The following is a 27,809-nucleotide window of genomic DNA, read 5'->3' on the forward strand; positions in this document are numbered from 1 at the left end:
CTATTTAATTTTCTTCCGGCTCTTGGCAAGATCCCAAGCCAAGGAGACCACACAAGCAAATGCACCTGTGACCTATTTGGAAATGACAGTTAAGAGATCAGTAGTGGAACAGGTGGGTCACTGTGTTCCCACCATGTTGTTTACCTGAGATCAACATTTACTCCTGCTGCTGGAAGGCACATTGTCCCTTAGCTCTGCTTCCATTAGTCAAATGGCTGTGCTGAAATGTTAATTTGCTTCCAGAAGAGAACACAGGTGGTAAAGGGTTCACCAGCTACTGCACTCCGGTCAACTTGATTCAGGCTATGTGAGATGGGGGGGGATCAGTGAGGGGTCAAGTCGTTTGTCACATGTGTGTAATCATCGCTGTCAGCATCATTATCATCATCTGTAATGTTAGAGTTAGATTATTTTTCACATGTGGGAGAGTACATGTTCACCATCTTACATGCATTTATCATATGTGTCCATTCCCACTGGACCCTCAGGAAATCAGAGATGTCAGAAGAAGGTGCTGGAATGGAGCTTACTTTGAGTGTAGTAACATATCTCCATTAGCAACGGAGATAATTACTCAGTATTATCATATCATCTCATAGCTGGATATTCTCTCGCTGCTGTTTGGGTTATGGCAGGCTGACAGAAAATGTTAACTCTAGATTAAAGAGTAGACAAATTATGTTTCAATTTTGCCTCATGAACACAGCAGAGCATTACAATAAAAATATTTTTCACTGATAGAAGCAGCATGGATTGAGGAGAGATCACAATAATAAATTAATCAAAAATGTAACACCAGGTTGTTTTTAACATGCACCGTAATAGAGTAGTATTATATCAGAAGAGGAGGGTAATGTGAAATGCTGGAGTGCAATGGTGGAGTTCATCAATGATTTAATATGTTTTCTCATTCCATAGCATCAACACAGACATAGATCAGACCATAAAAAACAGGTTTTTCTCAGACATAGGAATATTATTTACGTCCACTTTGGCATTAGAGACTTGAGGAATCAATAATCAGTTGGACATCAACTTCTTCACTGCTCCCCTTCTGGCCATCAAGTCATGTGACACATTAACTGTTATTAAAAGTAGTTTTTCAACACATTTTTTAAGCACGTCATTGCATCACCCAGTAAAAACCAAATTTAATCATTTTCCAGAAAATTGAAGGATATGAAAGTTCTTCTTGTGTGACATAAATTATATAAAACCCACTGGACTATTAAAACTGCATTGTCACTAGGCTGAAAACACCATTTTTCTTAACTCTCAACTTTCTCTATTTCACCATAATGAGGTTTGATAAAAAACAAACTGGATGGATTGGCATGAAATTTGGTTCCAACATCTATATTGACTACTGTTTAATTGTAATATATTTAAGATCCCTTGTCTTTTCATCCAGTGCCATCATCTAACGTATTAAACTAAGATGGTAAACTTCACTTCATATCTCTCAGAGCACATTTACAAGCAGCTGTGTCAGAAAAGCAGTTTACTGAGTTCACAAGTTGTACGTCTGAGTTGGAGATATTGGGAAGTTATTAAATCAATAATATCTCCCACTTGGTAAAAGTAAATACAGAACTGTCAACAAACCAATGCTAACATGGCTTCAAAGCCTCCATTGCCGGTATTTACAGTAAAAAAAAAATCTATATTAACTGGTATAAATGGTGCAACTACAAAGCTAGCAGTGGGGGTTATGATCTTGTATGTAAGAATAGGGTTTCCCTCGTCTTCCAGTTCCGCAGACATAGCTTCAATGCAGCATACATATCAGCATGTTAGCATTGTCAACGTGAGCATGACATTAGTAATTAGCTCAAAGACCTGCTGTGAGTAAGTACATGAGCTCAGAGCTGCTTGCGTGGTTGTGGGCTCTTTGTCTGTTTAAAAGACAAATGCATTGTTTTTGGAAGGCAATCATGGATATTGTTTGACTTGACTTTTTCCATTAAAACAGACAGCTTAACTTTAAAAAAGTCAAAAGAACACATTGTATGTATCTGTATTTCAATGGTTTTAAGTTACACTGATACTGTTGTTTACTGGAGGCCAAAATGAGAAACATTACTATTATTCTTACGTGTTATCTACACAGCAATTAACAGGCTGACTCTGCGAAACCACTCAGCTCCAGCATTAAGTCCGAGATATCTTTCTCCCTTCCTTTCCTTGGTGAACCGCTGTCTCGCTGATATTCAGACAGCTGAAAAGGCTTCTTGGGTTTTCTCTCTTTCTCTTAATCCATGACTGTAAGGGAGAGGCTGCCATGGTACCAATAAGAAGACTTTGTTCGCTTAAATCACTGAGTGGCAAGCTAAGTTCAAAGCCCTCCTCGGTGGCCCAATAAAGAGGAAGTAGCTTGTGTCTGGACAGATCAAAGGGAAGACGCACAGAGAAAGGTCAGGTCTCAGACGGTCCCACACTGAGAAGCTCAGTGCAGCGCCGAGAGAAGGAAGAAGCTCCCTACCAGGTTTTATATTACTGTCACAATGGTTGCTGGTAGGCTCCTGCTAGGTGATATGTTATTTTACATGTCAGACCTAATTCATCCTTGTATGTGAAGAAAGGAAAAATCCAGTAATTACCAGCAGTGTCCCTTCTCCAAATTGCCTCTTGATACTTGTGTCATTATTTTTTATATTTTTTTAATGTCAAAATAAACAACTCCCATCAGGCGGAAAATAAATGGCGCCAGAGTAAAGAAAAGCCTCCTGCTCCACCTAATTAGATCTTCATGGATTCACCTTATTTTTTGAACATGTGACCTTGTAGATACAGCGGACTCTGACAGTTAATCCCCCCTACCGCTCTTGATCATACACCATTTTAATTATGAGGTTTATGAGCAAATATAGTTTTGAAGTAACTTGTGATGGCATGATTAAAGTTACCAGTTTCTAGGAAACTGCTTGTAAGGCTCTCAGAAATGCATTGACCACCCAACACGCTGTGTGCTTCTAAGACTCCCCACTATGCAAACTATTATTAGACCACTACTCCAAATAATTTATTACAAGAACACTGTGTCTTGGCTGTATTAACTGCAAAGCATATTTTTCAGGAGTTATTGGCTCTCTATACAAATATACATTGTTTTACTAGTGTCCAGACTCAGCTTCTACTAAAAGTCACATGAAAGGGTGTCAACTATAGAGTGAGAAGATAACTGTAGTCAGAAATCACTCACTCACTTTCCTGCTGTGACTACATAATTTAACACTATAGCACTGTGTAGAACCCATTTTACTCATTCTCTTTGCCTTATGAAGGTTTCACTGACTTGTAAAATCCTAGCACGATCAATAAAACATCATGTTGAGTGCTGCCAGTAATCAGTTACAGGCATGCAACTTATGTGGAGATCGAAGTATAGCATTAAGATATGCAGCCCCAAAGTGTGCAATATTGAATAAATAATGAAGGCGTTATGAACTAACTATGAAGTAATTATTTGAATAAATAGTGTAGGATGTATGAATGAACCAAATCATCAAAACTCAACTTTATGTAATTTCATTATCCTTTTTTTTTTACAAACTGAGATTTTTACTCCAGTGTACTGAAGAATTGCATATATCAAGTTTGAAAAGTTTGTTTTTAGTTTTGTAATGGAATTTTTCATTACTTTTCATATCACCTTTTACCTTTGATAAGGTCACCCTTATTTCATGTCACTTTTTCTTTCATAACATTATTTGTTTTTTTCATAATGACAGTGGCATTGTCACCGGTCACGGCCCCCTCATTTTTTCAATCACATCCTCCCAGTGTCTCCGAGATGAATGAGCTCAAGAAATGAATCATTGGTTCTCCATGGTAATATCTCTTACTATGTTAGTGTCCACTGCTTAGATTCTACTGAATGTTGTATCATCTCATTAAAGTTTATCTACTTTAAAGTCATTTTGCTATGTTGTCAGAAATTAATCAGTTCAATGTTCCACATCTAGCACCTTGACCCCCTAAGCAGGACCGTGTCTTCAGAGCTTTGGCTACTCAGTGTAGTTTGGAAATGTCCCTCAGCCAGTGCATCAGCCCATGCATCATACAGGATCAAGGTGCCACAACTGGTCCCTTGTCCTTGGAGCATATCACTGAGTACTTTGGTATCACATCCAGAGTAACCTCCTTCAGCCATGCTCTGTCACTGATGTGGACATCCAAAGACAAATGTCCCCTGAATTCAAAGAGAAGTAATCAGTGAGGTCAACTCTCTTCTAGCAGTGGCTCTTGATTGAGGGTCCTCCGGCAGCACTGCTGTTTCCACATGTGTCAAATGACAGAAAAGCAAAGAAGAGTTTGGTTGCTATTGCAACCATGAAATCCTTTCTAACATGAGTCACTGCAGTGACTGTATGGGTTTCCTCCCTGTGCTCCAGTTTTCTTCCACACTCTAAAGACATGCAGGTTAGGTTAATTGGAAACTCCAAATTGACTATTTTAATTAAGCATTAATGTGTTAATTGAATATAGATTGTGTTGTGTTTCAGTGTTTTTTGATGCTTGCTACTCTCAATGAATACTTGAATATTGATTGTTCTAGCAGTATGTTGGAGACATACATGATGAGGTTGAACTTTCTCTGTTCCCAAGAAACCAAACTAGCAGTCTACATTCCTGCTAGCATCCCCTAGTGGCTGCAGTGCAGTGTTCATTCTGGACATAATATGAAAGCGTTGGATGGAATATTCTACAATCTTACCAAATATTGAGTTAGTCCTAAGGGTGGCACCAGAAGGGACAAGACATCTCCCAGAAGCAGTCATCCTCTGGCGAGCACGAGTTGATTGAAAAAAATTAATGACAGTCTGTTTAGTAGGTTTTGATATTTATTATTAACAAGTGTACAAGTGTAGGTCTACAAAATGACTGCACTTCATCCTCTGGGGAGCAGGAATATCCACAGTGGGGAAGGTTGCTTCCCTGTAACCAAATGAAAGAAGCAGAACAACAAGTGACATCAAATAAAAAAAACAGACTTTTGTAAAGGAGAATAAACAATTATTTAAATTCTGTACTTAAATGAAAATTAACTCAAAACTCTGCTATTGTAAATAATAATTGATGGAATAGGATTTCATTATGTGTTGATTCAACAATTTCATAAATAATTTCACAATTTACTGCTTCATTTATGTATATGATTTCATTTTATGCATGCCATTTTAAAATGTTATAATGATCTCTTTATACTATTAGCACTTTGGGTTTCATATTAAGATGGACTGGTTTATTTGCCATTTTATAAAACACAATTGCCAAGTGATGAAATAAATGAAAACAAAAGCACAAAATGGTCATGCACAAAGTCCAAAAACAAAAGTATAATAAAGACATTAAAATGTCATTACCAAATAATTGGAGGTTCTTTCATTTTCTGTGACAGTCACTTAAAAGAAGAAAATGACTCAGGTAGCCAGCCTAAAATCTAAGGTCTTGGAACAAAAAGCTTTAATGGCAAAGGCCTGATTACTTCTTTTTTGTTTGTTTTTCACAGTCTTAGAGCTCCTTTTGATGATTAATCATTGTTTCACCCACTCAAGCTTATTTTACTTGACTACTAGAAGAAAGAAACAGTGATTGTTTTAGTGAATTGGTGGTTAAAGTTCAACAGGTTGCCAGGTCAAGGACTAAATTCTCCCTTTCTACTCATAATTTCCCCTAAATTCAAAGAGAAAAGAGAGAGGGGGGAAATCACAGCAACAAAATAAATCAAATAAAACAAACTCATCAACACTTCTTTTTTTCTTTGGAGCCGAGACGTTTAGGGTATAAATGCTTTTTCCTCAGTATTCCAAGAAAGTATTGTCAATACAAACCTTGGACTCAGCTGAATATTTGCAATCTGGTATCGCTGGAAGTATAGCTGGAGGGTAAAGCCTCCAGGGAACATGATGAAGTTTACACAGTCTTTTTTTAAATGTTCCATGAATGTATCGTTGTATTTTCTGGTTCCCATGAGGATCTTGTATCAGCAGGTTAAGGATTCTTCATTATCTAATAGTGTAATATTGAGGCTTTTAAATGTGCTATTTCTACTGTGCTTCATGGAATAGCATCTGTTTGTTTAATTTACTGTCTTTCCACACTTTGTAAGAAAATACATCGCTAAATTCAAACTTTAATATTGCTTTTGGAAACCATAACTCTTCAAAAACATCATTAAATATCAAGTAAACAAGGCAGAACAACAGAGCTCCCTTCCTTGCTTGCTTATCTGCCCTTGCTGTCTCTGTTACAGGTGTCATTCACTGATTCCTCCACAGTCTTTCTCTAGTCTTAACTAAAGCTGCTAAGATGCACCGATCTACCATAAGGGTGTTTATCTGATTTTTTTTTCAGTGTGGTTGTATTTGACAGCAGCTTGTGGATGTTTCACTTGAAATTCTCATCTACATTTTAAAACACCACTTAAACTCTGCAGATATTTGTCAAATCCATTTGAACTCCAACAGAGGCCAGACTGGCAGCGCCTCGCACCACTGAACACAGAGAGTCAACAGAGCCAGTGCCACAATGTTGATTCATGTTGAGAGAGAATAAAAAACTACTTTATTATGGTTCACAGCCAGAAAAAAAAAGAAAAAAAGTGCGTCAGCCAGTGTCTTTTTGTATAACTTTGAAGCCTTTGAAGAGGTTACATCCTCCAAAATAGCAAGATCCGAGTCAGTGTTTTCAAGCCTTATGTGTTTCATTCTGTTTGGAGTTTTAGAAAAGTTATGTAAAAGTGAAGGGAGGGGATAACATATGTAGGCCACGGCTTGTACATTTTATCCAAGCTGAAGTGAATGGCTGTTTGCATGTGAGTGTGTGAGTCATGCAGGTAAAGAAAAAGGCAAAGGTATGTGTATGTGTGCTTAATTGCATGATTTATGAATTGCATGAATTAACATATATGTGTTCAGGTTTGTGTGCTTGAGTATTTGTGTGTGTGCCAAACCAAGCTTTGGCCTTTCTGTACAGTTAGTGTCACAGTCGCCTGACACAACACCATTCAGAAGGCAATGTGCCAGTGCCTTCTCACCAGGTCTCTAATTGACTGTCTACGCTGAATCCCTTGCTTTTAAGAGAGAGGAAGAGAGATGGAGATGACAGAGGGCAAAGGGCCACAGTTTATTTTGGTACAAATTGTCCACTTTCCCCATTATTAGAGCATAAGTTACAGAATGGAGCAATTACACACAGATTTAGAGGATTACAAGGACTGATAGGGACACATATACAGCAATTAACTATTTTATCGCACTCCGTGTGGTTTATAGTCTGGTTTACAAGAGGTCCAGTCTACTGCACATTACTACAGTGGGGCTAAGCAGGAACAGTTCACTTGTTAGAAATCATATCCCAGTTAACAAACCATCGCTGTTGGCTGCGAAACAGAATAACAAAATGTCTCGCTTGAATATTGAGTAATTCATGCTGAGGCTTATTTGTTCCCTGAGGACCAGAGGATAGTGTGGGCACAGTGTTTAGGTTTAGTATGCATGGCAGGGTGTGTTGAGGTGAATTCATTGAGGTCTCCAGAGCACACTGCCAGCAGACAGAGCCAACTCTAGCTTGACGGGAGCAGCCAGAGTGTATAGAGCTCTCAGTGGCGCTGTCCGTGGTGCTGAGGTTCAGGCGCTGTAGCACCGCAGCAGCATTGTGTCGGCCTTATAGGTGAGTGTCAGTACCTGGCGCTGTCCGTGGTGCTGATGCTCCATCGCGCCAGTGTGATGCGCATGAGGCTTAGTGAATGGCGCTGTCCTTGGTACCAACGCGTTATTATGCGCTATAGAGCGGTTTTGGTCATTGGCTCTGTCCATGGTCCTGAAACGTCATTTAACTACTGCGCTGTCTGTCCACGCAACTGAGTGCTAATGCCCGAATCCCCATAGTCCTGAGACATTAGCAAGTCTTCAGAGAGAGTATATTAGATAGTTCAATTGATGATACATTGTGTTAGTGTCATTTCGATGCTTTAGTTGGCCATAGTGAAGCTGATTTTCACTACTTATTTCGGTTAGTTGAATCTATAACAATACATCAATATGGAATGTTTTTTATTATGTTGTTTTTATATATGTAAGTGACTTTTGCTATCAGGTAAATACAGATATATTTCCCTTTGAAATGTAGAGGACTGTAAATGTCAAGTGAAAGAAACAGATGTACTAAAGTGCAATAACTTCAAAAACACTTGAATAATGAACTATGTAACATTGCCCCTGGGCTTAGTTATTGTCACTACACATCAATCTGAGGGTCAGTGATCTGTCTGCCTTTCCTTCACAAAGTCTACCACCAGCCTGTGCATATTTTAAAGCATGCTTTTAATATTCCAGCAATGTTTTTTCCAGATAAATACAGTGCATTACAAACATAACTGGGCACGAGATGGCAATAAAATCAATTCTAAATTGAAGTTAGTGCACTCCTGGTGATCTTATTATTCAGTAATGTATTTTAAAAAGAGAATATATTTGACATACGTGCTGAAAATATGGAAATCTTGGAACTCGTTAATATAAATCATTATGCCAAAACAAAAAGCTAAATATGTCCTTGTTCCCACATAAACACATAACTAAATAAACACCCTTTAAAAATACGACATCAAAATTACAATCTATATTTGCTGACAAGAAAACCTAACCTCCCTTAATCTCACAGTGAAATAAATAGAAAAAAATAACTATTCACAGTGTATATGTGCATGTGAGTATTAACATACATGCTTCTCATTGACGGAATAAATTGCTCGTAGGAAAATATCATTCGATCCTTATTGACTCAAAAATCGAATAAATATACAGCATATGCAATATCAATAAACAACTGTAACCCGTGAGCCTAACTGGTACCATGATGTAAAACGATTTTGTCCACGCAACAGCATCTAGCTGTTGTGATATCACTGTAAACCGCGACCTCAAGTGGCTTATTGCTGACGTAATATTGATTATCTGAATGTTTCACTTTGGACAAAATCACTTGGAGTCGCACAGTGCGCACTTTTCCTCTCGCTCTTTTCTCCCACTGTCTCTCTTGTCCACTCTCCATCCTCCCGTTTCCTCCTGTAAGCATGCTGTGATCTTCATCCACTTCATTCCCAAATCGTGAGCTCTAAAGGACTTTCTTTTTTTTTTCTTTCACGACCAACCCCTCTTTCCTTCATCCAGGCTTGCATTCACCGGATTTTATAGGACTCCGTTTATTTTTCAGCCCGGTCTCTGGGCAATGCCACCGGGGCTGCTGAGGCTGAATAGAATCGAGGAACCTACCACAGGTGAAAGGAGGTTTTACGACGCTGCGGTATAAATGATTGAACACTTTGAGCAACGCAATCATCAGGCACCGGCGCTTCCTTTATACTGAAATATAAAACGAAAATTGAGATTAACACACTTTGGGACAACTAAAGGGACGTTTGCCAACTTGCGTTTCTGAACGAATATAAAACATATTTCCCAACTGGGATTGCTAAGGAAGATGTGACCTTTTCTTTTGCGCACCGGCAATCCGACTACCCAAGGAGCAGATCACCGCTTTTCTATCAGTTGCTCGATCTTGACATGTCTTTTTGGGGGATTACACGCGGAGATATGAGCATTGTAAGAAGCCGAGCTGGATTGTGAGATTAATACCTTTTCTTTTTATCTGTCTCTCTTCAAAAGAGGAAGTGCTCTGTTTGTTCAATGGCTTCAGTGTCAAGGTTGGCAAGACGCAAAGATGCCAGTCGCTGGCCGAGAATGTCGTCAACTTTCTGGGCTGTGGTGCTTCTGACAGCGCTGCTGGTTCTCTACTGCGGTAAGTCGAGGCGCTCATTTTGACCACACATATCGGTATTTGGAGCGTTTGGCACAGACACTGGTGCGCAGTGGGTGACTGTGTCATGCGGGGACGCTTTGACAACAAAATTATGCGCCTGATATTGGCATCTGCTCTCAGTATATTGATCTCACTAGTTGTCGACCTGTCATCTTTACCCCCCCCCCCCCCCCTTCTTAACAGTTATCGGAAAACACTTGCCCGCACAGCTGCGCGCACGCACACACAGTATAACCCACGCACACAGACACAGACATTCGGAAAGAGAGAGGGAGGAAGAGAGAGAGAGAGAGACAGAGACAGCTTAGATCAGAGGAAAATGTGTCTTTTTGTCTATGAAATGTGGTGAAAACACTTTGGAAAGGAGAATGAACTTCAGTTTGCCAGAGGCCTAATTAAGTCTCTTGTGGCTCCCTTTAATTCTCTCTCTCTGTGTCTCTCTCTCTCTCTATCTCAGGGACACATACACACATCTCTGTCCTGAGGGCTGTATTACTGTCAGACTGACTTACTGAGGTCAGACAGTCATGTGTGTGTCACATTGTCTTTGGACTGAAGGCTGGTTTGAGAAAATGTCTCAAATCCAGATGAAACCCACTCTGTATAAAGAACAGACTTTCCATTTATGAACAAGCCCTTTTAGTTGGTCAAACAGAAAGTCTTACTCCGGGTGGTAAAATTCAACTATTGCCTGAGGATAACCTTATTAGGCAAATGAATGCAAGCACACAGACACAAACACACAGACACACAATCATGCTTCCTTTCTCTCTCTCTTTCTTTCTCTCTCTCTCTCTTAGGCTACTTCTCTAGACGAGGATGTCTTTTCATTTCTTGTTTCCTAGCACCCTCACACCTTTTCCCTTCTCGCTTCCCTTCTCTGTCTCAAACTGCATCTGAGTCACATATGAGCAGAAATCCAGCTGGCACACTATGCTCCATTCTGCTACGTGTGAAAACGGAGGCTATGTGCAATAGCCATGATAAGCCCATTAAAACTGAGCTATTTCATTAGCCGCTGAGCTAATGATTAATATAATCATCTTGTCTTGGAGTACATTAGCTATGCTGGTGTTGTAGAGAAATTAACAAATTCATTACGTGATCATTTTAGCCTTCTGGAGTATTCCTTATGACGTTGGAGATGGCCGGAGCTCTTTTTTTCTTCCTTTCCTCTTTAAACAATGAACAAAAGATTGAGTTTGCTTTGTAACCACACAGGCACCGTTTAATCAATAGGGGGCTTGGTTTATAAGAGTGAAAGGTTCTGGACAGGGGGTCTTTTTCTTTTATGGTGCCTTCGGCCATGTCGATTGATCTTCTGCTTGTGTCCAATCAATGGTGCCTGGATGTTTGTTTCAGTCAGCAGTCTTTGAGTCCCCCTCCCCAAGGACCTCAACCTCCTACCCAGCAACACCTCACCACTTCTGGAACTTAATAATCCAAGCGATAATGATTTCTTGTATTTTCTCTTTTATAAGGTCCTCACCCCCAGACTGCTCAGAGTTGTTTGCTGTTTTCAGTCTGAAATGCTCTATGTGCAACATTGAGGCTGGAATATTGTAGCAAATAGAGAAACGTCCAATATGATGGATATATATTTATTTCCTCCCTTTTTTTTTGTCTTTTGCTTTTTTCTTGTCTTGTGGAATTTTTGGCTGATAAATCTCGAATCTCGAAGATTTCTGCTCTCCCTCTCTCTCTCTCTCTCTCTCTTGGATTTGTCTTTTTTCCCATCCATTTCCATTTTGGTTTGACACTCCTCCTTTTATGCTGTCTTTCTGTTCTGTCATTTGGTCTTATTTATTTCACCCTCTCCTCTACTTTCTTCTCACGTCCTTCGATACCGCCATCAGTCGGCCATTCCGCTTTGCTGTGTCATCTTACAGACCTCTTGTTTTTTTTTTTTGTCTAACTTCATCTCTATTTTCTGCATATTTTATTTAGCTGTATCATTTTTGGGTCTCTTTAGCAGACAATTATTCTGTTGAAGGTCTGAGCTGAGCTGACCGCTGCATGTTACTGTATGTTACTCTGACTGAGGTCTCTGCTCCCTCAGCAGTTTTTAGCGCCTCTCTCGTGTCATCTATTGTCCTCTGGCCTGTCCCACTTCTCTTCTCTTTTCTTCCTCTTTCCAATTTTTTACAGCACTAGGTTTCATTAGTCAAAGAAACATTGGGCATCTTTTTTTTTTAAAGTATTAGTCTGCTATTTTTTAACATAAGCAGTAAAATCTTAATGTCTCTAGATCTCTATATTATATTGCATTTTTATCATAGTGTTATTGAATTTGCATTTACATTCTCATCTGATCATTTTATGTTTTTTCTTGGCTATCAAAACACTTTTTTTTCATTTCTGCCATGATTCTTTCAGCACATATGGAGGAAATAGATGTCATGAAGGGTATAAAAACTGCTATACACATATGCACACATAAATGACACCACAGATGATTCATAACTTTTTTATCTGTGCATCAGTTTACGAGTGACATCCATTTTTTTTACTGTACCACGTGGATATTATGATGTTTTAGTGGATTGCAACATGCACTTTTCATTGGAGTGTGTGAGAGCATGTTGTAGACATTTAAATGCATGGTGTGTACTGTAAAGCTATTGTTTATACCAAGGGCAATTTTTGCTTTGCAGTGTTGCTGTGTTGTGCAGCCAGGGGGTGGGGGTGGGGGGGGGGGGTGAGGGGCTTCTGTGATTATGGCTATGACTCATATGGTGCCTGTCACCTAGAATCAACATCCAACTTCACACGATCTGCCGTCCCCACTCAGGCCCTTCTGAGGGGGGGGGGGGGGGGGGGGGGGGGGTGAGACTGAAGAGGAGAGAGAGAGAGAGAGAGAGGTGTGTTAGAGGGAGGGGAGGGATAGAAAAGGAGGGATTGAAAGAGGTGAAACCAGGAGGTGGCTTGATATCCTCGCTAATGCTTTGATGAGGAAAGCGTAGAGGTGTAAGGAGTGGGAGAGGGGACAGAAAAAAAAGGGAGGAAACGAGCGTGAGATGGAGGAGGGAAAGGGACTAATGAAAAGCAGATTTAGAAGGGATGAGACGATGAGCCACAGGGAAGGAGGATAGAAGGAGGGAGGAGAGAGAAAGACAGAAGGGTGAAAAGGTAAGCATGGTGGAGAAGGAGCAAGAGGTGCAAAAAAGTGGGGAAAAAAGAAAGTGAAAAGAGTCACACAGGGCTGAGAGAGAAAGAGAGACGCTTGCAAGATAAATGACAACTGCACAACAATTTAGCTGCTCAAATTGTAAGCTCCTGTTCGAAACTCTAATCACATGAGAACGCCTCAGTAACCCCTGATTACATTAGAAAAAATTAAAATAAAAAGTATTGTATTCTGCACACTAGCTCCCTCCTCTGGAAGCTCATAGCCATGCATTTGTTTGCTGACGGTGTTATTATGTATTCATGAGGCTGTAGCCCCTGCATGTGAGCTTGGAGGAAGGCGATGATAGAGCCACAAGGCTAGCTAATCAGTATGCTAATCTTAGCTTGGGATAGCTAAGGAGTGTAACACCACTGTGGTCCTGGCCCGAACTGCAAATAGAGAGAAGGAGAGGGAGATGAGTAAAGATTGACTAACAGGCAGTAAGAGTGGGAGTGTTGGGGGAGGGGGGGGGGGTGGTAGGAGAGGGGTAATAGAGGGAAAAAAAGGAGGGAGTCAGAAAGAAAGAGAGGTCACGTTATAACTCATTCCTTGTATCAACCTTCAATGTCAAAAAATGTAGCGACTGCTGATTCATTCCAGCCTTTAATGCAATCTTCTGTGCACTGTTACATCCACAATGTGCACAGACAGTTAGAAGCACTCAAGGGCAAAAGCATAGATTAGAGATATTAATGAACATAACATCAAAGTGGGCATATAGGTTACACTGATGCACACACACCAGCACAACTGCATCAAAGCAGGGATTCAGGGTCACATGTACAGAGGCAAATAACCATGACCTACTTGCACATACGTGAATATCGCCCTGCAAGCGTACAGAGATTTTAGAGAATGCAGAAAGGTTGGACACACACACACACACACACACACATTCATGAGCACACATGCCACTCTCTCTACCGCTTAAAGCTGTTGCCATCAGATCACTCTGTCTCTCAGCGTGGTCTCCTGTGTTTCCTTCTGCCTGTTTGTTTATGGCTTGCTGCTGTTGTGCAGCTGAATCGATGGAATGTTGACTGTTACTGAGAACTGCAGCTTGGGGGCATCCATGGAGAAAAGATGGTGTGACGTGCCCTGATAGTCGAGGCATCTCGTCGCCCAATGAGCTCAAATCACATAATCAAGCATACACAGTGATATGTGGAGGCTCATGTCTGCGGACGTGCATGCACACGCGCACACACACATACAGCCAATCTCCGTCAGAGATGTCTGAGAACCTTGCAAGTCTGAATCACCAGCTGAGAAAACGGGAGCCGACTGACCTCGAAAACGCAAGAACTTGTAGGTGAACGCATGCACATATTTGAATATCTTATCCTATTTTCAGCGTAGCCTCGAGCCTCTTCCTCTGCAGGGAGGGAGAGTGAGAGAGGAGCCACTGTCAGGAAGCAGCAGAAAGGGCTGCCGATGGCCTGGGGACGTAAATTCATAAAGGGAGTCAACTTGTTGAGTTTTCCACCGAGAAAGCGCACAGCCACATTACGGACCCCCGGAAATGGGGCCAGAGAACCGTATACATATTTCAACAGCTTTTTAGAAGGCAGCTTTGCAAAATTTAAAGACCATGATGAGTGTCATTTGAAATATTAAGTAGCAATGGGATCTTTTTCAGTGTGTGCAGGGATCCATTGACATTAAATGGGGGATGGCAATGTTGCCACAGGTGGTGTGTTTTTCTTGTATGTGTGTGTGTGTGTGTGTGTGTGTGTGTGTGTGTGTGCGTGCAGCCTGCACTCATGTGTCAACTCGCTGCTGTACTTTTGACTGAATGGAACAATTTAGAGTTAAGGGAATGCTTGTTGATGGTGATCTTCAGGTTGGCATATGGTTGGCGCTTTTGGCTCTCTCTCTGTGAAGCAATAGGCATCCATCATCCCATACGTTCCAAAAATATGTTGATGTTTGCACACTCTGGACTGTGGAAAGGCAATTACATCACACCAGGATACATTGACTTATAGCCGAGGCTGACAAGCAGCCTGCATCCGGCATTCTGAACATTCAACTTCTTTTCTGTTTTTTTTTTTTACAGTGAACATCTGTTGTACTGTATAAATAGTTTGTTGTCTTACCTTGGATTTTAGCCAGCCCTTTCAATTATGGATCACAGTTACAGTATATTGTGAGGGTGAACGGTTAACCTGCAGCTTCTAAAAACTAAATGCTAAACTCTTGGCGTACACTGAAACACAGAAGTCAAAGAGAATTATTTAGAAATTACATTGACTAGGGGGGTATTGTTCTCTGCAGCATCACACTAAATCAATGAATGTTGGCCTTTTCGTTGACAAGCCTAATACGCACAATACTTATAAATGCAGATATGCAATCAATTGCAGCCTTGGTGCTTCTGGTTTCAGTTTTAGCACTGTGTATGTTTCTGTTTCTTGTTAAAACTATTGATTGGAGGGAAACTCGTGAGGTAAAATCTCTTTCATAAAAAGAAGAATTAACATCAACCAAAGTGGCAAACAGTATGTCCTCATATTGAGAGTTCAAACACAAAGCCTAGGCAAAGAGAAAGTAGCAATAGCTTTACATTACAGAAGGATTTTTCTCTATAGTTACAGTAACTCCTACAAGTCGGTGTCATGCCTGTGTTTTTCAGTTTTGTTATCACAGCTTAATCTGTAGTGTAACAGCATGCAGTCTGTTCCTCCGCAGCTGCTCCACAGCCTCACACACAGTTAGCAGCTACAACAGTTGGCTCACTTGTTTACGCTGAGATGCAGTAAAAGTTGCATTAAAGCCGCTTCTATGTCTCACCAATTCTATTTCCTCACCGCTTCATCCTCAGAACCCCTCTCCCCCCTCACTTCCTCTTTCTCTCACCGTGTTCCTCGGTTTGAAGTTGTCTCTACATGCACCTTTGTAACCCAGACCTTACTGTGTGAAAAACACTGACACCATAATGGCATGCTAATACGCTGTGACATTACCTTAATGTGAAAACAAATTGTGTGGCGTTTGGAGTTTTAGGCGTTAGGCAAAGTATTGTCATATGCGTCTCCATGGCTAATTGCACCCTAAATGCTCCGTGTCCCATTGGGAATTAATTTGGTGTCAATGTGACTTTAATTACCATTTAAACTGCATTTATAATATTTACATATCATATTGGAAGTGATGTAGGACAGCGGGGCTCCACAGGTCACATTGAAAGAAGAAAGGCTCTATTTGTGCATAACTGCTTGGCTACCACCCCAGCATGCAAATGTCCCACATTAACTGCCTGTCCAGCTCTACTATAACAATATAGCTCATTAAAACAAAACTGCAAACACAGAATTTGAGGATCCAAGAGGAAAGAAGAAGTGATTAATGATAACTTTTTGAAACCAATCCTTTAAATTGTGCGAGACGGCTTAATTGGTTTCGAATCCGGACAGTCTTGCGGCGTACTTCAGCCTCAAGAGGATTCATGGATGTGCACTTGTGCTTGTTTTGCCTACGGCCAGTAAGCCCATTCTGAGAGAGATTCTAAAGCTACTCCCCCTTTATTACTGCAAAAAGCAATTGCTTGGAAGAAAATGCCAGAATGGTGCTTTGAATTCCTGGAGGGGCCCATCACTGAGACGCGGCCCACGGAGCTGAGACAGCTAGCATCTGGAGCAAAAAACATGGCGGTAAAGTGAAGAGAGTGAGGAGGAAGAGGAGGAGGGAGGAAAAGAAGGAGAAGGATGGCAGAAGGTGCAATGAGAATGAGAGAGTAGAAGAGAGGAAGGGAGACAGGGAGATAGCACAAGGGAGGCAGAGAAATGGTGAGTGTGAGACAGACAGAGCCAGGGGTTGACGAGGGAGCAGTAGAGAGAGCTGGAGAGAGAGAGAGAGAGAGAGACAGGGAGAGAAAAGGACTGCGCAGGCAATGAGACAAAAGACAGACAGACGAGAACACTCAGACAGTCCGCAATTGACAGCCGGTTGGGGAATAAAGTCAGCTAACACAATGAAGCAGTCGGCAGACAGACTCGCTGTGGAGTAGCCGAGAGGCTCTCAGAAGTAGAAACAAATATTACATTAGAAGAGACAGAAGCCATTTGTCACAGTGGGAGGCCTGAGAGGTAGTTAAGCTGCAGAATATAGGGACCTGTGGCCTCGTTGATACATGTCGCCACGAGGAGGAAATTGTGCTGAAGTCAACTCCGTTCAATCAATTGTCTGGTGTCCTTCAATGACTCCCGCACTTAACGAGATAACACCAGCACAAAGTTTCACCAGCCCCAACTCTCGAGAACTTGTTATGGGGCCTTGAAGGCCTCCTCTCATTTCCTATCCACTCCCCCACCCACCCACCACCCCCCACCCCCTTGATCCTTTTTTCCCTCTTCCATCCACTTTTCCCTTTTCCTGCCAGCCTGTCAGCCCCACCACTTCCACATCAAGGCTCGGTGACATACATGCTGACAGCCATGATTCAATGTTAATGATTCTAGATGATAAATCTGGACATGTATGGCCTAAATGACAGCTGCACTCTGTTTGCACCCAGATGTCAGAGACGGTTTATATTCTGAGTGTGCTTCAAGGATTGTGGGAATCAGACAGTCAGTCAGTCAGCCAGCCAGCCAGCCAGTCAGTCAGTCAGTCGGTCAGACAGTCGGTCAGTCACCTGAGCAGTCAGCCACAGTTTTGGCTCTGAGCCACAAGGTGCATTACCTGACTCTCAATATGAAATTGATTTCATTAAATAACAGCTGAAGTAGAATGTTCATAATAACAAAAGCATTTATTTTCTTGTTTTTCCCCCTCTTTGTTTATGCCTTTCCTTTCACTCTCTTTCTCCTTAGTTAAGCTGCTGACACTATCTGTGATTGATATGGAAATTACAATGCGCTTGCCCTCATTTATCTTGCAGTGTTGTTCGTTGCTGCTCCAACAACCATTTTGGGATGCAGACACAATGAACTGATTTGTGGTAGCTGCTGCATGGAGCAAAAGGGATATACAGGAAAGATTTGATTTGAGACTGTGCACAGCCCAGAGGATGAGGAAGTTTTCCTGTTTTAATGGAAAAACAACCACTGTGCCTATGAACAAGGCAGTAACCTCAATGTGTCTAGAGGCACAGAGTCCCAGAAGCAACAAATGTCACTAATCAGTCAAATGTATGACTGAATACATAAATAAATAATACAATGTCGTTAGAACACTGTTCAGCACCCATTCACCCATGATTATGAACATTTCCTGTTTTTGTTTTTTTTTGTTGGTCACAGCATTGCCTATTTTGCAAATATGTGTTAATGTATTATTACATATTCAGTACCTATGTTGGTGTAATGTGGTATAGATATGTGTTAGACTAGTTGTTGTATGAAACACTTGCCTCCTCTGGAAGACATTTAAATGTGTTAACATTAATCATTTATATTCAGAACTCCAATATCCAACAGATGGTGATGTGACATAAGAACCAAAATCATGTAAGAAGATGGGGGGTATGCTAAAATTAGCATAAAATACAGTAAAGTACATTTTTGCAAGTTCACTTTGCATTGAGGGCATTAGGAGAGAAGTTTAAGATGAATAAACCTTGGAGTGGATAAGCCTGATCTCTCACTGGCAGCAGCAGAAAAAGAGAAGTGCTATGACAGAAAACACTGGAGGATGCTGCTGCCTGGAAAGAGACGAGGTAGTCAGATGAAGTGAGCACTGGAGCTGAGCTGCTGCTGCTGTTTTAGTTTCTTTTGAGAGCTTGAACTTATTCTTGCTGAGAGATGCTATCAAATTTGACAGATGAGATGTGTTTACTTTTCTAAATTTAAGTAGTGTTCATGTGAGTAAGTGTGACACATTTACTGAATGTAGTTGGAGTTCTCATATCATGGAAATGTGAATGTTTTGTCTACCTTCTACCAGACAACAGTCTATCTTTATGTACAAGCCCTACCCATCCACCGCTGGGTCTAATGCCTGCAAAGAAAAAGAACAACTAAACCTCTGGCACTTTTTTTTGAGATCTGTAAGTAGTCTGCTTCAGGAAATAGCCACAGACTCACGCTATGAGTCCAACATTGACAATCCAACAGAATTTATTTATGACTAAAGTAACTGCCAGCAATCGAGATTTTCTGTGGGACAGTGTTACTCTGTGGTGACTGACGCATTTGTTCCCCTCGGGGCTTTGTGTTGCTGTATGCTGCTGAGATCACTCAGCATTATAAACCTGGATACGTCACTCGACCTGAATAGTCTCAACTGCTGCTTATTTTGTGTTCTCTTTTACATGTGTTACATTCCTACTTCTTGATTGCTACTGTGATAATACAACATACTAAACATACATGCAACAGATTTGATCTATGCTCACAGTGTGGCCTTATAAATGGTAAGGATGCTAGGTTAGCTAGTTAGTCCACAACTTTGGTCCAGACTGAAATATCTCAACAACTTGATTTCCATAACATTTTGTACATTGACATTCACGCTGCCAAAATGATGTACTGTAAAAACTTTCCATCAAGCATTACCATCAGGTCACATTTATATACCCAAGACATGATTTATGACTAAATACCTGCAAAACAAATGACATTCCCATCAAACTATGCTGTATTTTGCCTTTAGTGCTAATTTGAAAATGTTAGCATGCTAAAATGCTAAATCAAGATGGTGAACAAAGTATCATATGTACTAAAACATCCTCAAAGTGTCTAAGAACAGCCTCCAGTGCTGCCAGGATGACTAGAGATTCTCTTTTTTGTTGCTTATTTACTAGAAAATTATACACAATTAAAATGAATAAAATGATCAAAGTATTTAATATAAAAAACACACCAAAGTTTTGCAAGGTACCTGCCAAATGTAGGCCTCAAGAAAACCCTATTTGATAGAAGTATAGATAACCTTACTTTAACTCAGTACTGGTGTGAAATGTCTTCCAAAACCCAGAAAACTCAAAGGTTTGATATATTTTAAGGTCCATTATGTACAAAGTCAACATAACACTCAAATTGTCTAGTTGCAAACAATAATTTCTTACCAAGAATACAGCTAAATATGCTTTAGTTTGTGCACGTTAGAGCCTTTTGTCAAGTCGTCACCCTCTGGGGCTCCATCCTGTAAAAGAAGGTGAAGATGATCCCCTGTCTTCTTTTTATGACACAGTCTGAGCTAGAGAATAACAACACGCAGGAATAGAGGTAGAGATTTCAGAGACAGCCTGACGGAAAGTGTGAGAGACAGAGGGGTTGGACAGACAGAAGGTTAGGACTGCTGCAAGGGACACAGTAGGAAATGCTGCTTTAGAGTGCTCAGCAAGCTGCAGCAGTGTAATTCCAGCTGATACTCCTCTACAAGCAGAAACATGCCTCCGTTATGCATGCACGGCAGGCTGCGGGAGATTTTATATTTCTCTCATGCTCTTCTCTCTTGCTATCTCAGTTTCTCTCTGTGTCTCTTTGTATAGTGTTTCCTCCCTCCCTCCCCAATCTCCAAAGCACTCCTCGCTCACACTCCCCACCCCACCCCTACCATCACCCCTACCACCCGCCCCCACCACCCCCAAGCCGTTGGCAGTGATAAACCCTTCCATTGTTACAGTGACAGCAGAACATGCGAGTTATGCCTGCCTCTCCAGGGTTGAAGAGCTCATTACGACTTCTCAGAAGGGACCCTATAGGGGACCATACATGTGATGTGCATGTGACACAATCAGTGAAATTCATGCAGATGCACCCTGTCATGAATTACACTGTTGGATATTGCCAGACATTTTCCCTTTGTGCTATGTAACACTCACTTTATTGCTGGCAAAGCCTATATTTTATTATATAAGACTAAGCATTTAGATAAAAAGAAGAACATGGTGTCTTTTGATTGATTTCCTGCCCCCCACCCCCTCCCCCCCCTCCACACACACACACACACACACACACACACACTATTTCAGTCTGGTTTCCATACTGTATTTAAATGGTATGAGTGGCTGATTGTCGGATTATGGTGCCATTTGACAAAATGACTCATTTTCACTCAGATAATCTGATCTGATATCGGACTTATAACTTTGTAGAAAACACTATCTCATCTCCAGCATAATAGCCACAATTCAGTATAGATCATTATTTTCTGAAAATGACACAATCTGCACAATTTCGGCACCATCTCTGACAAAATGGAAGCTATGTGAATGAGACTGGGAAAAAGATATTGAGTAAGTCACCAGAGCTCAACCATTCATATATGTACTGTAGATTGTTTAATATACTGTACCTCTAGCAGTACCCAGCCGTGACCATACTTACAATTTTATTTGTCCATATTTTGAGATATTGCACACTATGGTTTCTACCTCCACTCTAATACAATGGAAGTGAAAGCAACTTTACTCTCAACAGTTTTCACTGGAACTACATTCTACTAAAACAGACAGTAACAGTATATTTTGTGGATTATCTAGAATAACAGGGCATTGTTTTTAGAAGGGATGTTACCTTTTTTAATATCAGTTTTCAATGCTGTGAACTCCAAAACCATTTTACCATCATCATCTTGGGTTAGAGGCAGATATATGGCGAGGTGCTACAAGGGAACACTCTCTCCAAGATATTACATTTATATTTTGTTTTTGCCAAATATGTTTTGGTGGAAACACAATATCTTCTGGGATTGTGTTTACTGGGATTGTTTTCTGTTGGTGGAAAATAATGAGGGTAGATGGTGATGACCCAAGACCCACATGTGGTTAAGATTGGGCAAAGTTTATGCTTTTTGGTAAATATTGAAAAACTTAATCCTGTTTCAAATCACCATTGAGAGCTGGATATGAAACCAAGACAATTATCTTTCACTAGTCTTAAGCCAGTGCTTTAAGCTGCCAAAGTAACCATAAAATAGTTAATCCTGCTTTAGCTGCTGCACACTGATGTCATAGAGTTAGTTGAAGTTTTGCAGATATGCCTGATATTAATATTTTACAACTTTGCATTTATTTCAGAACATTTTGGCTGTTTCAGATTAGTAGTATATGAAACACAAGTGAAATATTTACTGAAATTAAATGAGAATTTTTTTTTTTTTCATAATGTGGATGAACTGATCCTTAAGAGACTGAAGCCATTTGTACATCAGAACATCTCTATCAATATTTCATTGACAGCATGCACATTTTGTGATGTGTCAATAAAGAGGTATTTTAGATTGCACTTTTTAAAACTCTATACACACTGACAAAGATAAGAGAGAATATATTTCTTGTAATTATTGTCATAGATATGGTTTAACATACGCCATAGTGTGCATCATTAACTCGGCTGTGTTTGAAAGCTGTAAATAATATTTGCGGCTGATTTCATTTTTATAAAAAATGATCTGTTATCACAGGAAGATGCATGTGTCACCAGCTCCCCCAATTAAATCAGAAGCTCTCGGTAGCGAGCTTTGGTTGATGAATCAATCCTACACACTCACATAAATGTAATTACTTCATTTGTCAACGTCTGGGGGGGAGACCACATCGAGCTCTACGTGCCCAAACCTTCCAGCAGAGATGTGAAAAGAGAGAACTCACCATTTCACCCTCCTCTTCATCTCCGGTAGGGTTTGTCCCATACAACTTAATCACAGCTATAATCATTCCGTAAGAGCAGAAGTTATCATTTCATCAATTCCCTTTTGGCCAGTGGCGGACATTACGAGCAGGATATGAGTTTCACATCAAAGTAAATACAACCACCTTCTCACACACACACACACACACACACACACACACACACACACAAAATATTGCTGTACTGTACTCTCCAGAAAAAGGCATGCATTATTCAACAACATGCTAACATCAATTAAAGAAAGATCACATAAAAAATGAGTTGTTTCTTTTAACCACTGAGCAATAGAGGTGGTGGTGGTGGTGGTGGTGGTGGGGGGGGGTTAGGGGAGTAGGGGTGGCTGACATCTGTTGTTATGGGTGCCGTTGCAGGAAGGTGGTAATCAGACGATGGGCGTTATTTTTTATTTTTTTATTTTTTTTGTATTCTAATCCCATCTTGCATTGAGAGGACAGATGTTGGCAAGCTAATTAACAAATCCTTGGGCGATGTCGAAGCGAGTCTTCGCATTCAAAAGCTGTAGGAGGGGAGGGAGATGTTTTGTTGGATCATACACAGTCAGCATCTTAAGCATTACACATAAGTGTGCGCTTGCAAAGAGTACAAATATTCCCTCTCTCTCTTCCTCCGCCACAAACCATCTACTAAAACCCTGGTATTGGAGTGAATTATGATTATTTTAGGGAGATATTTGGTAAAAAAAGAGGGTTGGGGTGACTTTTTCCCCCCCTGTTGACATAGTATGTCATCACCAGCCATCAGCCGTTGCTAATTTATGAGCAACAACACACAGGCATCATTTTATTGCTTTGATAAATCAAACAAAAGTAAATACTGAATATTTCAATGTTTTTGCATCATGGAATATGTAATAATTATGAATTAGTTTTCTCAGCAGCTGTGTTAATACATTTTAATTGGAACATAATTGCAGATTAAGCATTTTTATTAACTCCTATGCTCTCCTTTGCCCTTCCTCCTGCTGCTTTGTTGTATCTGTGTAAACCCAATAGTTTAATGCAGGCTTATTCTATTGTAATCATTAGCCAGATGTTGATAATGAATTTCATCATGAAGAATTGCATTCAGTGAAATATTCTATTCATTTTAACATGTTTACACATTTACAAACCACACAGCTCATTTCTGTTTTGACACTGTGTGCTCTGTGCAGGGGTGAAAAGTATTCAGATCTTTAACTGAACTCAACTGAACTCAAGGTGAAAATAATTTGACTCAATAATTATTAAAAGTATTAATGCAAAAGAATGATCCCTGTCAGTGTATTATGAAATTATAATTACTAATGCATTATAATAGAGTAGTTTAATCTATAACATCTTTATTTATCAGTTTATCCAGTATAGGAACAACACAGATATACACATAGGAGAAGCAGTGCTACAGATATAATGCATTTAGGAATGTTTTTATAGGGATTCAAATCAATTCGCAGCCCCCAATCCCTGCTTTAAACCGCTATATAAAATAAGTGGATAAAATCAACAGGACCAATAAAACAGGCTGTGTGCATGTGTCAATGTATTGTACGTGACTGTGTTTGCATTGACATATAGGTGAGAGATTGTGTGCTTAAATATTATTCAGTAGTCATAAATGTACATGACAAGTGGATCCATTTGAAAGTAATTGAGTGCTTGTACCTTTGCTGCTTATTGTAAATAATGATCATATATTTTGTAGGTAACTATAGCTGTAAAGTCAATGTAGTGGTGTAAAAACTATATTAAATAAATAGAGTAGATGTATAAAGTAGCATAAAATGGAAATAGAAATATCTTAAAGTTGTGCATGCTGCGCCTCATTAATGTTCATGAATAGTTAACTTCCAATAACTTTTGAAATAATCAAGCTGCTAACAATTTATCTCTTAAATGTAAGAATGTTTTTCTGTTTTCTGCTTCCCTGCCTCTTTCTCTCGCTCTCTGCTGATGACTTAACTCACTTTGCCCCTAGGACCTCTGGGTTAGCACTTGCTTTTAAGCTTGCACTTTGATTGACTCAGCTTTGAGGTCTGATCAGAGAGCTGTGGACGTCCACTCACCCCCACCATGAACTGGGGCTGCCCTTGTCATGGCTGCGGTTCACGGGAAGCATTAGTGGTTCGGTTTAGTTTGCAGGGCATGAGCTGGTGTAGTAGCACAGGCGGTGTTGCTCTTGAACACACACACGCTCATATATATACATCCACACACTCATGCATAATCATTTATGAAATTGGATGAATTTACACACACACATGCTCTGGCTGCCTTTTCCTCATTTTCACACAAACGCTCATTCTTAACCTTTTTCACATGCAAAAGCACATACACACACACACGCACACACACGCACACACACACACACACACACACACACACACACACACACTAGCTTGCCAATTCTAGTGAGGATATTGTTTTAATTTACATTGATTTCCGAGAGGTTTACCTTAACATGAACCTAACCCCACTTTTAACCGTAGATACAGTCTTAATCTTCACCCTCACAAGTGCAGCTAAAGGCAAGAGCACACACACACACACACACACACACACACACACACACACATACACACTTCCATGTATGCAGAGTATGCAAATTCATAAGATAGTGGAGAAGGGGACCAAATAATGAATCCTCTCCCTACTATTGCAGGGAGATGAATGGCCAAGAGAGTGGAAATAGAATTTCTCGATTTCATAACCCCGTTCTTTTGTTGTATTGTCAGCCTCCGTAACGAGGTCACCTCAAATCGCTTCCCACCTACTGGAAATTGGGGAACAGGAGTATGTTAAAAGAGAGAAAGAGGGTAGGAATGTAATGTCAGAAATGTAGAGTTGTCAAGGACCAATTTTTAAGTGTGTAGGTTTAGTTGAAAATGTGTTGATGCCTTTGTAAAGCAGAGTTACAACCTATGCCATCCTGCTTGCATTGAACATAAATCGCTGCTCATTTGAATGCCTAACTGGAGTTTGTGTGAAAGCCTTTTTTGTCTGGCTGTGCTGCTGCTCACTCTGAGTGTGTGGATGTATTGTATGACTGAAATGAATTATCAGAAGCTTACACACACATACAGGCACTCACACACATACATGCTTTTTCCTTATACTTTTTAATCTTCCTTTCTGTCCCATAAACACACACACACACACACACACACATATATACATACATACACACACACAACCTCTACCTCCAGCCACAGGAAAGGGGCACCAAGATCTCATCCTGTGGGAACCACCAAGAGAGATTAACGTGAAGTATTTCTCTCTCCACGGTGGTTCACTTCTGTAGTGCTGCTAATCTAATGCACACATTATTCAGCGAGGCCCTGCATCTATTAATGGAGAGCACAGCCAGATTTATCGCCCAGGTTTAACTGTATGGTAAAATAGCGCATTAAGCAGATGATATCACGGCGTATATGAAATGATTATGCGAGCTTGCAGATAAAAAAAAAAAAAAAAAAGAAGAGGCTGAGGGGACCTGCTTAATTAAATGCAAGGTCCACTGTTATACATCACTGGTTTTCTCACGCGCAGGCCACTTAATGTAAACTGTGAGGAAGGGAGCTGTTTTCCTTTTAGCTTCTCTTTTAATAGTAAAGAGCTGATCTGCAGTGTTTTATCCCTCATTCGCCCCCTCCTCCTCCTCCTCCTTTTCCTCCTCCTCCTCCTCCTTCTCATCCTCCTTATTCTTCTTCTCTGCTGTGTCATCTCCAGAAGCCGCCGTGCCCATATTATGCCTCAAATTTCCTCCTGCTCGCCAGATTTTCACAAAAAAAAGGGGCCAAATGGCTTCCTCTGTGGCATCTGTAATCTCTTTCTCACCATGAGAGAACAGTCTGTTTGAAGTCCATTAAAACTTCCAAAAAATCTGTTGTTTGACATTGTTAACAGTTTGTGCTCTGAAATGTGATTGACTGAAATGAGTCATTATTGCTTACTGTAGAAAGCTGTGACCTTTGCATGAGGACACACACTTTGCTGCCCTTCTTACGACCACCCAGTTTTGCTCTAGTACAAGTCAGCAAGACATCCCAACACGCATCGTCACACTTAACAATGTACCATGCTACTCTGTAAAGCACAGAAGCCAGTTCCCTCATGGGCATGTAAAATTTAGGTCTTGTTTGGAAAAGACGTATTTGAGCATGATGCAGCAACCTTTAAATAAGCCATAGATTTCGTCTCTGTTCTTTTATCAGAGTAAGCACACAAACCTTAGGATAATTCAGGCAGAATTGAATGCTCACTCTATTTTTCTGTTCTGCTTGCTCCGAGCTCCCTGAAGCTTCTTTATTGAATAGCCCTAGATGTTGTAAGAGGAAAGTGGGAAGGGACCACCAGGGCTGCAAAAAAATGCAATAGTGGCACCAGGGTGAAGCAGTAAAAATATCAACATCTGAAATCACGTGCATCCTGGAAATGCTTGAGTGTTTTTTTTTTATATATGCATGCTTTATATTGTATATAAAGCATGTGTGTGAAAAGATGGGGTAGGTGATATAAAAGCTTTCAACCCCTACTTTATATCAGTAATGGAATAGATATAAGCAGTTTACATTGTGTTAAATTATGATAATTAAAGTGGACTAAGATGTGGATTCATCTTATATTGTGCTGAAATTTAGTGGATCATAACATATCCGATATGGAATTAATTAGTAGATGCACCAGTTCAAGATGTGAACCAAACTTTTGTCAGTTTTTGAGTCACTAGTGAGTTTTGAGGGTTTTTAATGCCTCGCTGATTGCCAGAAATTCCTTTTGCTATGTCGTAACACATATTGTAAAATGCCAAGGACTGTTTAAAAAGACAAAAGTATTAGCTATGGTGTTATATGGCGATATAAAACAAGAGGTCCTTGAGCATACACTCATAAATGTGCACAAAAATATATTAGGCTGATGAATCCAGTTGTATGCAAGATGGTGCGTGTGTAACTACGGACAGATACACACACTGACACATGCACACACACATACACACACACATGACCAAATGATCCAGTCCAGGTTTACAGCTGGCAAGAGATAAGAAGACTGTAAAACAAAATGTTATATTTCCTTGATGCATCTTCAAAATGACGTGCTCCACACTTGACTGGTGTATGGTAATCTACTCATGATAATATTGTGTGTATGTGTGATTATGCAACTCTTCCACACACTTGCATTTCCCATGTATGAGAACATGTCTGAACTTAACTTAATGAACTAAGTGTTTGA

The 27,809-nt window shown here is 40.3% G+C and overlaps 1 protein-coding gene across 1 annotated transcript in view; it reads left to right on the forward strand.

Moving 5' to 3' along the window:
* The first annotated feature begins 9,692 nt into the window (after positions 1–9,692).
* The window catches only part of tafa5a (TAFA chemokine like family member 5a), a 128,989-nt gene continuing 110,872 nt past the window's right edge, over positions 9,693–27,809 (forward strand). The window contains exon 1 of the mRNA XM_053314233.1: positions 9,693–9,804. Within this exon, the coding sequence (XP_053170208.1) occupies positions 9,693–9,804 (112 nt within the window). The remainder of the gene's footprint in view (positions 9,805–27,809) is intronic.

Source organism: Scomber japonicus, chromosome 23 (genome assembly GCF_027409825.1).
Source record: "Scomber japonicus isolate fScoJap1 chromosome 23, fScoJap1.pri, whole genome shotgun sequence".
Classification (NCBI taxonomy): domain Eukaryota; kingdom Metazoa; phylum Chordata; class Actinopteri; order Scombriformes; family Scombridae; genus Scomber; species Scomber japonicus.